Raw genomic sequence first — 14,680 nt, forward strand, 5'->3', positions numbered from 1 at the left:
CTCCTGGAACTCGGCAGAAAATCCTACTCGGCGGGCGGGGTGGGGGAGGCACTGCGGAGTGGTGGGGGGCGGCCCGAGGGGCTGGGAGAGGGTCTTGCCCACGCTGCGCCTGGGCTGGGACTGGTCCTGCCGGCGCAGGGTAGCAGGAAACTCTCCGCACACTCACCGGACCTGGGCTAGGACTGGGTAGGATACATTTTTTTCTCATTCAACATTTTATTCATGTGACCCCAGAACCCGGCAGACCCAACCCAGATAAACCCAGTCCGACCAGCGACCCTCTTGGTGGCCTGGCCCAGGGTGAAGTGCTCGCTGCAGGACTGGTGCGGTCCCGTGGCATCCAGGCTGGACAGGTGCCTTGTTCACACAGCACAGGATACATTTCATAATATTGTTTTATAATGAATTATCCAAGAATAACATACACCAAACTTTTGGGGGGGGGGTACCAGAGATTGAACTCAGGACCTTGCATTTGCTAGGCAGGTGCTTGTACCACTGAGCTATCTCCCACGCAAAAAGTTCAGAAGGATTTTTTTTTTGACCCGCTCAGGATGCCTAATGGGCAGGTCTGGTAAGGCAAGAGGATCTGGGGATTGAACCACAGAATTCTGAGCCTGACTACTTTGCGTAAACAGGCACTTAAACAACTGAGCTCATTGGCAGGCCCCCAAGAATAACATACAATAAGTGCCAGAAATCTATCCACACACTAAATACTAAAAAAATTCAGCTGAGGACCTAGATCCTAGTATCCTGCATGAGTCCAGCTGGAAACCTAGAGCTTATAACTATGTCTACCACAAGTCCAACTAGAGACCTAGAGCCCACAACAGTCTCATGCAGGTGTTCTTCATGGGTCTGTACTAGAAAGGCCCGAAGATCAGTCCATGGCAGAAGCTAAGACATCTACGCCAGTGGGATGAAGGATCTGTGCTAGCAGGCTGAGGGATCTCAACTGGAGCTAGGAAGCAACTCAAGGTAAGCACCAGAGCTCCCCACAAAGTACCACAGCCAACCTCAGCAACAGTGAGGTCCTGAGCTTCTCTGGTGATGAGGAAAGCCGAGTTCCCATCAGGAAAGCCAATGCAACAAGCATCTTCATGCTGAGCAGTTTACCATCTTCCCCTCCAGACCCAGGAAGCAATGTTCAAGATGAGGGCCAAAGCTCCTCCAAAGTTCCTTGGGAAAGCCAGCATGACAAGGTCCTCCAGTAGAACAGCCCAAGAGAACTAGCAGCTTCCAACAGCTCCAACAGCTTCTCCAAGCAGCATCCCTAACAGGGTTTCAGCACCTTCTCCTGTTCTGCGTTTATGCTGCTAGCAACAAGCCTCAGGTGGGCTCTCATACTCAGCACCATACCAGTTTAATTCATCTGGGTGTAAAAAGTTGACCACCAGTTAGAAATCCACTACATAGCACTATTCCCATTTCCAGTATTGATGACAGTTGGTCCTAAATCCAATGCTAATCCTGATTCCTGTGTTAATTCCAATCCTAGTGCTCTTCCCAATTCCAGTGTTAATCCGAATTCCAGTTATGCTGTTGGTGATAGCATAAGAGAATAGTTAGTGAAAGTGGTATTTTTGCCATGGAGAACCCAAGGGATAGATGTCTACAATGCTATGATGGAGGCATTTTGTCACAAGACCAGAAAAAGTGGTTTCAATCACTAGTGATAAGACACTTCACAGGGTGGAGGCAACATCTGCTTCTACAAGTTCTTTGATAAAGAAGCAAAATATGCAGTCATTCAGTTTCTTTGTGTTATTCATCAAGAAGCTCTTTGTGTCAGGGAATGCAGCGTAAAATTATACAATATCCTGAAAGATGTCACAGAAATGGAGACTTACCATGGTGCCTTGGTTTCTGAGCTCAATTTGCTTAGTTTTTGGGAAGATGGCTGCATTTGTGCTTGTGTGTGGAAGACAGCCATGGTCATGTTTTGGTCTGCACCCAAAGCAGAGTTTGCAAATGGAAGCAACATGTTGCCACTTTTGTTTGTGAACCAAATTGCCTGCAAACAGGACCATTCATCGGCCGAGGTGCCGCCGTATATCGTGGCTCATGCTCTTAAGTTTTGGCAGCCTGAGGCACTTCTTGATGGGCTTCAGACAGTGTAATGCTTTACTCATGCACAATAATTTCTGGAGGCTGAACAAAGGACAACTCTTGGAGAGATTCGTAGCTTGCTTGATAAAATTAGGCCTTTTATGAATGAAAAAGGGCAGCCCTATCAAATCTCCCTGCTTAATGACCTCATTTTATTTATTTATTTTTACAGATTTTATACTACACTTCAATGTATGGAGCAAAAAGCTACAATATATCATAACATTTGTAATCAAATCATTTTATAGATTTTTGCAAGTTTTTGAAAGTGTTGATCAGCCCAATTATTTTCCAACTCGAAATATGCGTTTAGAAAACTGTACAACATTTGCAGACAGTCCTACAAAGCCATGAGAAATCTACAAGGAATTTTCTAGTATTGTAGAAAACTTCAAATAAAATTTTAGTTACTGATTTTTATATTTCTGTAAAGTGGAGAAAACCCTGTGTTTTCCTACGTTTCCAGATAAAGCCAAATTTGAAAAACTTAATCTTTCCTGCTTAAAAAAAAATAAATAACTGACTAGATTTTGGAAATTTGCAAATAGAGCTATTAGGTTTTCAAGACTTTCAAAAAACCTCTGCCTGGAAAAGTAAATTCTATGACCTTCATGCAATGCTTAAGAACAGAGTATGAAGGAATGATAAAGGGCAGCACAATTGGTTGTTCTAAGAATGAAATCCATAAAGTGTAAAATTTTCTGTCAAATAATTTTAAGTCAGTGAAAGCACTTGGGATTGCTTTTATTTCTTTGTATGAATCATCTTATGCTTGTGGGCAGCTGTTTTCATCTTTGAATTGTGTCAAATTTGATACAAGAATCAGACTAGCAGATCACCTGAATGCTCCTTGTCTTACTCTCAAATTAAAAGTATGGGGCAAGGTATGACAAATTAACAACATGCAACAGCAAAGATTACCTTAGTTGTGCAAAAGCATGCCAAATGCAAGTGTTTACCTTTCAGTAGAAAGCTCTTTGCACCATTGAAATGTCTGTTATTTGTGTTAATGTGTGTTCATTTCAAACAAAAGATATTAGTAAATAAATTGATGTTTCTAAACTAAAACTTCAGTATCCAGGTTTAATTGCTATGCTGGTGCCTTGTGATAGGCAAGTGGGTTTGCAGTTGCAGTATGGATCCTTATGTCTGAAGGCTTCTTCATCACTGCATTAGGCCTAGCTCTTAAGGTTTCTACCAGCTCAACACAAACACAGAGGAGCAAGTTTCCAGCACATAAAACTTTAAGGGACGAACAAACCATATCTGAGTCATAGCACCACATAAAGTGATTTTATGCATCCAATGGATAACCTCCCAAAACCTTAATGGCATTCTTTATAAAAATATTAAAAATAATAAAGTGCATAGCATCATAAATAACCAAGAAATCTTGAGAAATAATAAAGTGGGAAGTTTTCAAATACTACATACTACATGCTTTTGCACAAATAAATACTATCAAGGGGCCAAAATCACTCTGGTTGAGAATCATTGGTTTGTGTCTAGGCTTTTATAGCAGGAATCTGAGTTTCTGGCATAGAAGTTACAGTCCGGTCTCTTCAGGGAGGAAAAGCCTTTGTTTGTGCCATTTAATGGTCCCTGAGGTGGAAATACTGAGAGGCTTATTTGAAGCTCCTAGTGGAACCACCCTGCTTACCAGATTGCTAAAGACTTCACAGTCAACTTTCAGCAGTTAAGTAAGCCAGTGCCAAAGCCTTACAGGTAAGGATTCCCAGGATATCCACTGAGTGAACAGGACATCCCCTTAGGATATCAAAATGACCCTGACATTGTCCAAGTGGTCCTGGAGCTAAGGTCCCAGCAATACAGAAAGAGCTGCAGCACTCCGACTTCTCTGCCTCCTTTCTTTGGAGACTTGGTCATCTGCTCTCAGTCTTTCCCAAAGTTCTACTGGGATTTGTTTTCCTTGGAAATGTTCTTCACAGAGGTTGCCGGAGCCGAAGACCAAGAAAAGACTACTTATCTCCGAAAAGACTGCTTTGCTCAGGCAGGAGGGCCAAGCTCAGGAGCCTGCCTTTCTTTCCTGACCAGTCGAGCAAGCAAATTGGGTTCAAGGCCTCTAGAGAAAGCCCTTAGTAATGTGGGCGCAAGGTCCTGGCACATTTCTCCCCCTCTTACATTGCAATTAAGTAATATGTTAGTTGGGTTGACCTTTATAGCATGAAATGGTCCAAAGAACAGGTTTCGGACACAGACAGCTTGGGATGACAGTGTTGAATTTTCGACATGGACCCATCCAGTTTCTGTATCTTGAAAGGAAATGTAAGAACTGATGTGCAAATTCAGAAAGTAGAGTGTTTTAGGCAAATTTCTGAAGGCGAATTTGTGTGCTAATTTTCCTAGGTGGTTGAAAATCATAATCAAGCCTAGAAAGTTTTCAAATTTTTGAGTCTGATGGCTTTAAAACTGTTAAGCTGGTTCACATATGACACACTGTATGATTATTAGACTATTGAAATACTTTCAGTGAACGTTTTTGGAATTGACACTGAAAATGGACATGATTTTTCAATAAAACAGTACTCTACCTTAACCCATAAAGACAAAAAAAAATGGGAAACATTCATAAAAATGAGATTTAATTTTCTGCTAAAATATTGACTCATGTAGGGAAAAAGGCACTTGTGGAAATAGATCAGCTGCCATGGCTTGTCCAAATCACATAAGGAAAGTAAAAAGCTCCGTGATATAATCACAAGTGTTCATAACATCTGAGCCCTCTTTATTTGGTTCTGACTACTTGAATTTACTCCCTTATTGAATAGGATCATACTTTCCTGCTCCTTCATATAGAAACTTCAAGGTCACAGAGAATCCAATTTCATCTTTTTTAATCCTTTCATTTAACCGTTTTTCCAAAGGAACTAGAACATGATTTTTAAGGAAATTAAGTACCTCACCCTATAATCTATTTCTCCTCTTTTATATTTTGTGTCCTTTGTCTACCCAACTGAGTGTTCCCATCAATGTTTGAATGTCTTCCTTTGGTACCCAGCTCTGTGTTTGTTGATAAGGATACAGAGACTAAAGAAGATTTCACCTTTAACCTTTAGCAGGTCACGATTCCATGCAATAGACCGAAATACACGACTACCATGTTACGACTAAAATACCTGAGAAGTGTACGCTGCTTTGCTACACAGGGACATAATGGTGACTCCTCCAAGGAAACTCTGGGAAATTCCATGGGCAAAGACATGCAAAAGTCAGGCAACTCTTCAAGATATTTTATGTAAAATTAACTACCACATTAACACAGCCAATTTCATTGCTACATATATATCCAAGAGAAATGCAAATATATCATTCACACAATATTTGTAAATAAATCAGAAAGGAAGTTTATTCAAAAAGCCAAAAAAGGCGAGAACAGTCCAACTGCCCAACAACTTATCAATGAAAAAAAAATGTATCCATACAAAGGAGTACTACATGGCAATCAAAGGGAATGAGGTACTGACATGCGTTTCAACATGGAAGAGTCTTGAAAATAATGTACTAAGTGAAAGAATCCAGTAGCACAAATCCCATACTGTGTGATTCCAGGTATAGGAGATGTCTAGGATTGCTAAATGTACTGAGACTGAACGTAGCTCAAGGCTACAGGGTGGAAGCTGAGAGACCCATGTGGAGGGACAGTGTCTTTGGAGATGATGACAGTGTTCTAAGATGGGCAACGGTCGCACAACTCTGTGAATACGCTCAAAACTATTTAACTGGACAGTTGAAATGGATGAATTGCAACACCTTAATATGTAAAGGTGTTGTACATTAAGTTAGTTCATATATGAGAAGTTTATTGAATGGTGCCCAGCACAGAATCCCTATTATATTAAAGTTAGTTATTTTTATTTTGGGTGTTATAGAAAATATAAGCCAAAGAAAAACATTATTTTTCATTTGCTACTTTAGCAGGCACTAAACAGTTCAGTAACACTTACTATAGCTGGAATGTCAACAATCACTCTCCTACACTGTAGGTAGGAATATAAAGTTGTGCAGTTTTATAGAGGGGCAAGTGGCTTTAGTTATTAAAATGATAAATATTCATATATTTGATGCCACAATTTAATTGATTTTGTCTTTGTCAAGCATAACTGAGCAAGTACAGCAGAGCTGAACAAGTCTAGCAGAACTTGTATCTGATTAAATAAATGGGGGCACATTATAATGAAATCTTCTGTGACTAGAGACCTCCATACAATGTGTCATATCCCTAAGTCACATTATTAAGTAAAAATTAATTTGTAAGACATATGTGCAGGATACTGACATTACCCTATAAATGAGTTAGATGTTTGTGAATGAACATGCACACGCACACACACATTTACCCACCTATCTATGCTTGTACTTGTGTAGACTTTCACGGAAGGATCCACAAGGGCACTAGATGCTTATGGAGGACTAGGGAATCACAAGTGAAGTCTGAATCAGAGAAAGACTCCTGTTGGGCTGTGCATACTTTTATTTTATTTCTTTTTCTACTTATCTAATTTATTTTTTCACTGGCACATGGTAGGTATACACATCGATAGCATTCATCGTGGGGAATTGTACCTGTGCCTGACATACCTTGTTTCTTCCATTCCCATTCTCTTCCCTTCCCTTCAGCCCCTCTTTCCCTGCTTATATACAAAAGCTTTACTTTCCGTTATTTTTTAGTCTCTTTTTTTGTCTCTTCCTTTTTCCCCTCCCCCTCTATTCTTTTTCTCATTTAAACACTTTTATTCCATTTTCCTGTATCAATTACACATTTTCATCCTTATTTACACTTTTGGTTTCTCACACCAGAGAAAGAATACACTATTTAAACATTTGGGTCCAGTTTATCTCACTTAAGAGTATGATCTCAGTGTGCAGACACTTACCTAGAAATGTCTCTAACTTGTCCTTCTCCATGGAAAAGGAGTACTCCATTGTATTTAAAAAAACAAGACGTTATCCATTCATCAGCTGATGGGCATTTGTGCTGTTTCTGAGATTTAACTATTGCAAACTGTACTGCTATCAATATGAAATCACACCAAATACCAGCATATCTAACTATATGAAGCAAATATTAACAGACAGGACAAATCCAATATGCACCAATGCAATTGTAATGGGAGACCTCAGTACTCTACTCTCACAAATGGCAAGATCAACTAGGCAAAAAATCAACAAAGAAATATCAGAACTGAATCAATCTTTTGAGTAAATGGACATAGTAAATGTTTACAGAGTGCTCCACCATACAGCATAAGAATATGCATTCTTCTCACCTGCTTATGGGACATTCTCCAAAAGAGACCACACTCTAGGGCCGGGGAGATGGCTCAGTGGAATAAGCACTTCCCTGGCAAGTGCAAGGGCCTGAGTTCAATCCCCGGTTCCACCAAAAAAAAAGAGAGAGAGAGAGAGACCACACTCTAGCTCACAGAACATGTTTAGGTAAACGCAAAGGACTGAAACTATAATATAATTAAAGGAGAAATTAAACAATTTCCACAACTAAATGATAATGCTGATACAATATACCAGAACTTATGCAACACGCTGAAATCAGTCCTACGAGGGAAATTTAGAGTGGTGTGTTCCTATATCACAAAAGCAGAATAAGCTCAAATAAACAAACGAATCTTGATTCTCAGGCTTCTAGAAAAGGAAGAGTAGATCGAGCCCAAAGCTGTACAAGGGAGGAAATGATAAGCGCAGTGGCACAAGCACTACCTGGCAAGGGCAAGGTCCTGAGTTTGATCCCCAGTACCGGGGACGTGGGGGTGTGGAGAGAAGTTAATGCAATGTACACTAAGAAAATAAACAAATAATAAGTGAATCAAAGACTTGGTTCTTTGATTAAATGAAATTGGCAAACTCTCAGCCAACCTTATAAAAAAAAAAAAAAAGGAAAGATGCAAATCCGTACAATTAGGCACTTATTTAAAAGTACACTTTTAAATAACAGCGTGAAATCTGGGGTTTTATCTTTGTGGTTTTGTTTCTGGTCAGCACAATGCTACTATTCAAGCTAACCGGTTATCTGGAAGAAAGGAGAGAAAAAGCAGAGGCCAGCAAAGCTGCCTGTCAAGTGAGATTGACCTCTATTTCTCTAATACAGATTCCTTCTGCCCAGCACAACCTTTGTCAAGGGGTGTGTGTGTGTGTGTGTGTGTGTGTGTGTGTGTGTTCACGTTTGTGCACGTACCTGTTGCAAATTCAAGATTCCTTATTAATAAATCTAATGAAAAATTAAAATAAAGCATCCTGTTTTCCCCCCATTTTACCTACTGGCTAAGAACCCCTTCACGTGCTTGCGCCACCAGATGCCCTGGGACCTGGGCCAGTGGTGGAAGGAGCAGGGCCTTCCCTCCTTCTAACTTCCGATCTAACCAAAGGGATGAGGTGACTCAGATAACAACCATAGCTTAGTAATGAATCAAGTCCACTCTGCCTTACGCCTCTTAGTGTGGCTTTTGGGAGGTTGACAGTGTCCCCAGCAAGTCAGCAGGGGGCACCTCACACACGTGTTCTGCTATGAGCCCAGCTCCTCTCAGGCCAGGCCTCTGATGCTGGGTGAAAAATTCTCTCTCACTGTGAGACCCTGGGCAATAAGAACTCGTGATCTGACGCATCGTCGCCATTCAATCAGGGACTCAAACTGTTTTTAATTTTGTTTTTTGGGAAAAGCGAGAAATCTGTTTATAAATGAACATAAATTATTTGTAGGCATTCTTTTCAGATTGTATGAGCTGTCCTCTAGGAAGGGCTGTGTCCCTCTTCCTGATGCAGTGACAGCACTGTGCATTATGTTCTGTTCCCCTCACGTCTCAGAAAACCTTGTTTCTGCATGTACTATGGCAATTCACTGGTGTTCAGACTTTTAAAATTCTCCTTTAAAAATTATCTTTTAGTTTTCTTAATTTTGTTCAAATATTTTACTGTTGACCTTACCGACACCAGAAACAACTAAAATTCTTAAAAATTTTCCCAGATCATTTTATGGTAACTTTTTGGCTTGGAGCAATTCTCCCCTTACTTAATGTTGCTCCTCCTCCTGCTGCAAGCAAAGAGAATACTCTGATGCTTTAATTCAGTCTTCTTTAAGGGAAGAGATTAGTAGGCAGTAGAGCAAAGATAACATTTTACTCGTCCTTTGAACTTTTCCGGGGCTCAAAACTCAACTTTACCAAGCTAACTGCATCACATCTGACTTAAAAACTCCAGAAATGCACTCTTTGGGATGCTTCAACCCAGTTGTGTTGGGCTACGGATTAGAGAAGGCCTCTGTAGCACCAGCATCTCCACCTGTCCCCTGCCGGGTAGGACAGCTCCATCCCAGGCCCCTGACCCACCGCCCATTCCATTGCTTCCATCCCCACCCTGGCCAGTGTCTCCAGTGTGGGACGTCCTGGCCACCTCTGTTCAGATCTGTCTCTGTTCCTCCCTGTCCGCTGTGCAACAGTGCTTGAATGTGCTGGAACGTGCTGCAGAGCCCTTCACAGTGAGTTTTGGTAAACACTCAGTTTTTTATTTAAAAAAGTCAATAAATTAAAAAAATTGATAAAGATGTTTTTCATTTTTAAATTTTATTTGCATGGAATGAATTTTTCCTGCCTTAAATATAATTATTTTGTGACAGAGACCAGATCCACATCAGAACTCTTGCTATTTAGAGACCATTTAGACCTTTTCTATTTTAATTTAGCAAGGAAACTGCAAGATGAAATCTGCACTAAAATAAGCATTAAACAAACAAAACGAAATCCACGTGCATGCCAGCCTTTTCTGTTTGTAATTACAGCTGCATTAAAATTTAACACATTAAATACATTTTCTTCCTCTCCTGTGACTGTCAAAGCAAATACACTTTGTGGTTGCTGTTATTTAAGATTTTTTGAATTTCATCCTCCTTCATTTGTATAATGAGAATTTTATTTAATTCTGGTCATTCTCGTAATGATTAAATGCAGAAAAGGATGCAAAGAACCTACTGTGTGCAAACATCAGGCAGTCAGAATAATAGATGGGTAGGTGGCCAGTGCTTCCTCCTATCTGGACTTTCAGCTGTTGCATTAATTCCCTAGATAAAAGTTTTTATTTACATCATTTGAAACCTATATTTGATCCGAGTATCCCACTTAAATATGCCTTCTTAAAAGTTTATAAAATGCCTAGCATCATTAAAGTTTTGTTTTTTAAAAAATTTTGTTAGAAATGAATATCACTTCTAGAAAAAGCCACGCTGCAGGCTATCCTTGGCCAAATAACCTTGTCGAAGTTTGGACAGGATTCCCTTCTCTAAGGCGCGCGCAGTCTTGACCCAGAGCTCATGTGAGTGTGGGCGTGAGAACGCAGGCACCTGATCCCTCCCAGGGCAGAGCCAATCAGGAGACAGGACTGCCGCCACACCCACCTGCCCACTGCTGCCCTCGGAGAGCGGCCAGCGGATCTGTTGTGCCACCAGGCCAGGCAGCTGAAGGTTAGTCCTTCCTGGAAATCTCTGCAGCTCTAATGGGCGTGCAGCATAGCAGAAAAGGCTGCACTTAGCACAAACAAAAATGTACCCCAGCTCTGAAGTATTTTGATTTTGTTATCTGTTGGCCCCTAAAAAGCCTGTAGAAGCACCAGATTGCCCTTTTGTTATCGCATAAAGTTTTGCAGCTCTCAGAAACATAGCGAAGCGCTTTGCTTTGGTTGGTTGTCTAACCAATGATCTTATGCAGGAAAACAGGTGATGCAAGTATTCTATATGAGGAAATGGGCATCTCTGTACTTCTGTTTATGTTTTCCATATCATGATCACATCGAAAGCAAAGGACTCCTCTTGTCTTTTTATGGTTAGAATTATCACATACATTTTGGAGGACGTGCACATCACAGTCATCCACCCAGGCGGTCGGTTCTGCCACTTCGAAGTCGTTCTGTGGGGTTTGGTTCTCGGCAGCTTTCAAGATTCTCTGCATTTTTCATAGGGCTGATTGAACGTGGACCGTTGTTTAGGAATTGGGACACACTGTGCCGTGGCACTGCGTGCTCCAGCTTCAAGACAGCACTCTGTCTACAGAAGTCAACTGTGAATTAGTGGGGCCTTATCAGTCCTTGTTTTGTTGTTGGGGAAAACTTCAAAGTTGAGCCTAGTTTAAATTGCATCACCTTTCATCCTAATCTACAAGTGTGTGTGTGTGTGTGTGTGTGTGTGTGTGTTAGGAAGAGACAAGGACACACTCAGAGCAGCAAAGACAATGAGTCGGAGATCTGGATTTTACACCAGTTTCTCAGCCATACGGTGGGAAGCACAACATGAAATGCCCTTCAGAGACCCTGTAAGTCCCTTTCCTTTGAAAGCTTTCTTAGCATATTGGCAGAAAGGTGATTTTATTTTTCTTATGTACATTGCTCAATCCACTTTTTAAAACAGCTTAATGTTTACTAGTTGAAAAGACACAATTCAGTTGTTTCTAGCGCATTTATAGACTTGGGCAACCACAACCATAATGGAATTCTAGAACACCCCAAGCCCAGCCAACCTCCCTGTATTCTTTAGCCCCAGGGAACCACTAATCTACTTTCTGTCTCCGTAGACTTGGAGCCGCACAGTATATGTCTTTTGTCACTCCCGTCCTTCATTTAGAACTCAGTATAATTTAAAAATTGTTTGGCCTTGATATTCTGCCTCTGAAGAGAAAATGTTCATGTATTCATCAATGAACCTGAGGCTAACTTGAATGAGGCAAAAATTAGGAACTACTTAAAGCGGGTGGGCTTTTCTCCACCACACACGCTAATCCATCTTGCTCGAGTTGAAGCGCCTCGTTGTGCAGGCGCAGCCCATAGAGCACCATGCGTTCCTGGGTCCCTACTGTTGATTTAAGGAGGAGGGGGACAGCACTACAAGTCAACAATCAGGACCTATGTGCAGAGAAGTGGATTAAGTTGCTAATCAAATGTAGTTTAAGAACACAACTTCTTTCTCCTTGGCAAACTGGGGATAGCTGAGTAGTTAAATCAGGGTAGACCCGCTGTGTGCCGACCCAGGCGGCTCTGAGGAGTAGATGCCTTGGGGTAGAGCAAGCAGGAGCCTAAGGAGCAACAACACATTTTTTTTCTCTGCCCTTTCCCCTCTTCTCGCTGCTGGCAGGGCTGATCCTCAGGGCAGTTTGCTCAAATATTTGGAAGTGAATTTAACCTCCTCCCAACTTATGAGTTTATAGCCAATAGGTGATGAGGTTTATTTGCATATTTCCAGTCACTTAAGCCGCCGCGGAGTGGAAACAGTGTCAGACTCAGTTCCTCCGCCTCCACTTCCTTCTTGGAGGAAATCTGACCATTCCAGCTGCCCTGCCCTCCCCTTTAAAGGACGACTTTTCCTGTGCTGAGCTCCAGCCCTCCTCGCCTCCGGCGCAGCCTGTGCACCAGCATTCCGCGCACCCGCCGCGCCCGCAGCTCCTGCAGAAGAGCGCGCGCCGAGATGGGGAGCAAAGCACTGCTCCTGGTGGTCCTGGGCTTGGGGCTCCCGAGCCTGACCGCCGCCAGCGGTAGGTATTGCCTTCACACTCTCTCCACCTGCAGACAGGCGGGCTTCCACATCAGCTGCCCATTGGAAGAAGTTGGAAAGCGCTGCTGCGATGCGCAGCGGGGACTTCCAGCCCCGGCCGTGGCGCTAAGAGGGGTCGCAGGAGCGGGATCCAGGGAGCACCGCACCGGCGGCGGTTCCTATTACCGCTTTTTTTTTCTCCGGTGCTCCTGGCTGACCCATCCCTGGCCGCAGCAATCCGGCGCGCGGGCTCAGCAGGGAAGCTCAGTTTGCGGTGCGTGAGCTAGGCTGGAGGAAGGCGCGGCGGCGGTGACCGGCAGTAACCTCCCCTGGGGGTAGAGGCTGGAATGAAAGGCACGTAGGCCAAGGTGACCTGGGCCTGGCCCTTGCAGGTGGAAGTCCGGGCAGCCGGTGACCTCTCCAGAGGAAGCCCGCTGCTGTCCAGTTCTTAGCTGCACAGGGCCCTCGCGCAGTCCCCAGCCCTGCGCTCTGCTGCAGGGAAGGGAGCAGGAGTTGGGGCTCGTGGGGGTGGGCGCGTGGCACTGAGACCTGGAACGCCGCGTCCTGCACAAGCTCGCGCCCAGGCAGGACTCCAGACTTTAGATTAAACGGAGAGCTGATGCTCCCGGAAAGCGTGGCGCAGCGACCGGCAGTCCAGGCTGATGACTTGGGGTTGGAGGCTCTGCGCGTGGCCGTCTTTCGCGCTCTTCGCGCCGAGGTTCTCTAGGAGCGTACAGTCCCACGGGGGACTGTGAGCGCGAGGGATGCGCGGAGCACCGGAGGTTGCGGGCACCACCTCGGTCCACACCCCGCTCCGCTCGTTTGCTGCGCAGGGGCTCCAGACTAGGGCGGCAGGCGACTTTCCAGATTGTGGTGAGAGGAAAGCCCCTCACAGGACCCGCCCACAACTGTGAGCTTGTGTTAACTGAACCTTGGCTCAGCTTAGGCACAGGAGCGACTTAGAGAACAACCAGAGCCAGACGTAGAAGGGACAGCATTTTCTTGCGGGAGAGGGAAATGCCACCAGGGTGGTGTCCCTGGGATGTGCTCCCAGGCACCATGACCTCAGGGATTCCCACTCGAGTCAGAGCTGACAGTGACTGCACCTGAGGGCTTGTTTTAAATTTCTGCATTAAGTTGGGAGCAATTTCTGTTAGATGAGAAAGGAGGAGAATCCATCAAAGCAGAAGTGGATACAAAGACAGCTTGCTCGCTTGCTTTCTATCAATTCAGTTTGAAGACAGTGGAAATTCAACATTTCATGTGGTGCCCTATCCCCCTCCATGTGTAACTGGAAAAACAAACTATTAGTTCTTGACTCCGAAGGCAGACCACAGTGTAATGTGGCACAGTCCAGGACATGGTGCTTGAACAGTCTGACATACAGAGGCAGGAAATTGACCAGCCCAATTTTCTGTACTGTAAAGCCTCCACAGGACTCTGTTACCCCAAGTTAAGTTTTTGCTGAGCTCTTTTAGAAGTTCACGACCTTAACTTTGGGGGTGAGTAGGTGTTAGTTCTCTTTGTCTAGCTTCCTCAACACTAAAAGCAAGAGGTGACAGAATGTAAAGTTCTCGGAGGCCCCTCCCTTTCTTTGATTCAATTAAGCACTACTTAATTAAGCTGTATTTTCCCAAAGTTGAGATTTCCCAGCCTGTAAAATGTCTTAAGGACAGTTATTCTAAGTAGACTTGAAGTCAGTCCCTCTCTCCCTCTTTCCCTCTCACCCTGTCCATTTTCAGGCCACCCACTCCACACCTCTAGCAACTTCCCAGCCCTGTCTCCTGGAGATGTGGTGAACTCCTTCTGGAGTGAGCCAGTGTCAGGGTGAGAAGGATACAGCCTGGGCGGGTGATTGCTCCTCCCTGGGCTTTGAGTTTACTTAATCACTCTTGATTTCTTTCTAGGAACAGCAGGCAGACTGGAGGCTTTGTTCTCGGGTTCTTTATTCTTGGAGCCACTGCAGTGTACCTATCCCCAGTCAGAAAACTTGAAGAGCTAGAAGGGGACCCTCTGGGTGCATGCTCA

At 43.6% G+C, this 14,680-nt stretch overlaps 1 protein-coding gene across 1 annotated transcript in view; it reads left to right on the top strand.

Moving 5' to 3' along the window:
• The first annotated feature begins 12,299 nt into the window (after positions 1–12,299).
• Positions 12,300–14,680, top strand: part of Lpl (lipoprotein lipase) — a 25,204-nt gene continuing 22,823 nt past the window's right edge. Inside the window, exon 1 of the mRNA XM_023714641.1 lies at positions 12,300–12,653. Coding sequence (XP_023570409.1) covers positions 12,587–12,653 — 67 coding nt within the window. The 5' untranslated portion in view covers positions 12,300–12,586. The remainder of the gene's footprint in view (positions 12,654–14,680) is intronic.

The sequence above is a fragment of the Octodon degus genome, unplaced genomic scaffold (assembly GCF_000260255.1).
Source record: "Octodon degus isolate 3935 unplaced genomic scaffold, OctDeg1.0 scaffold00036, whole genome shotgun sequence".
Taxonomy (NCBI): Eukaryota; Metazoa; Chordata; class Mammalia; order Rodentia; family Octodontidae; genus Octodon; species Octodon degus.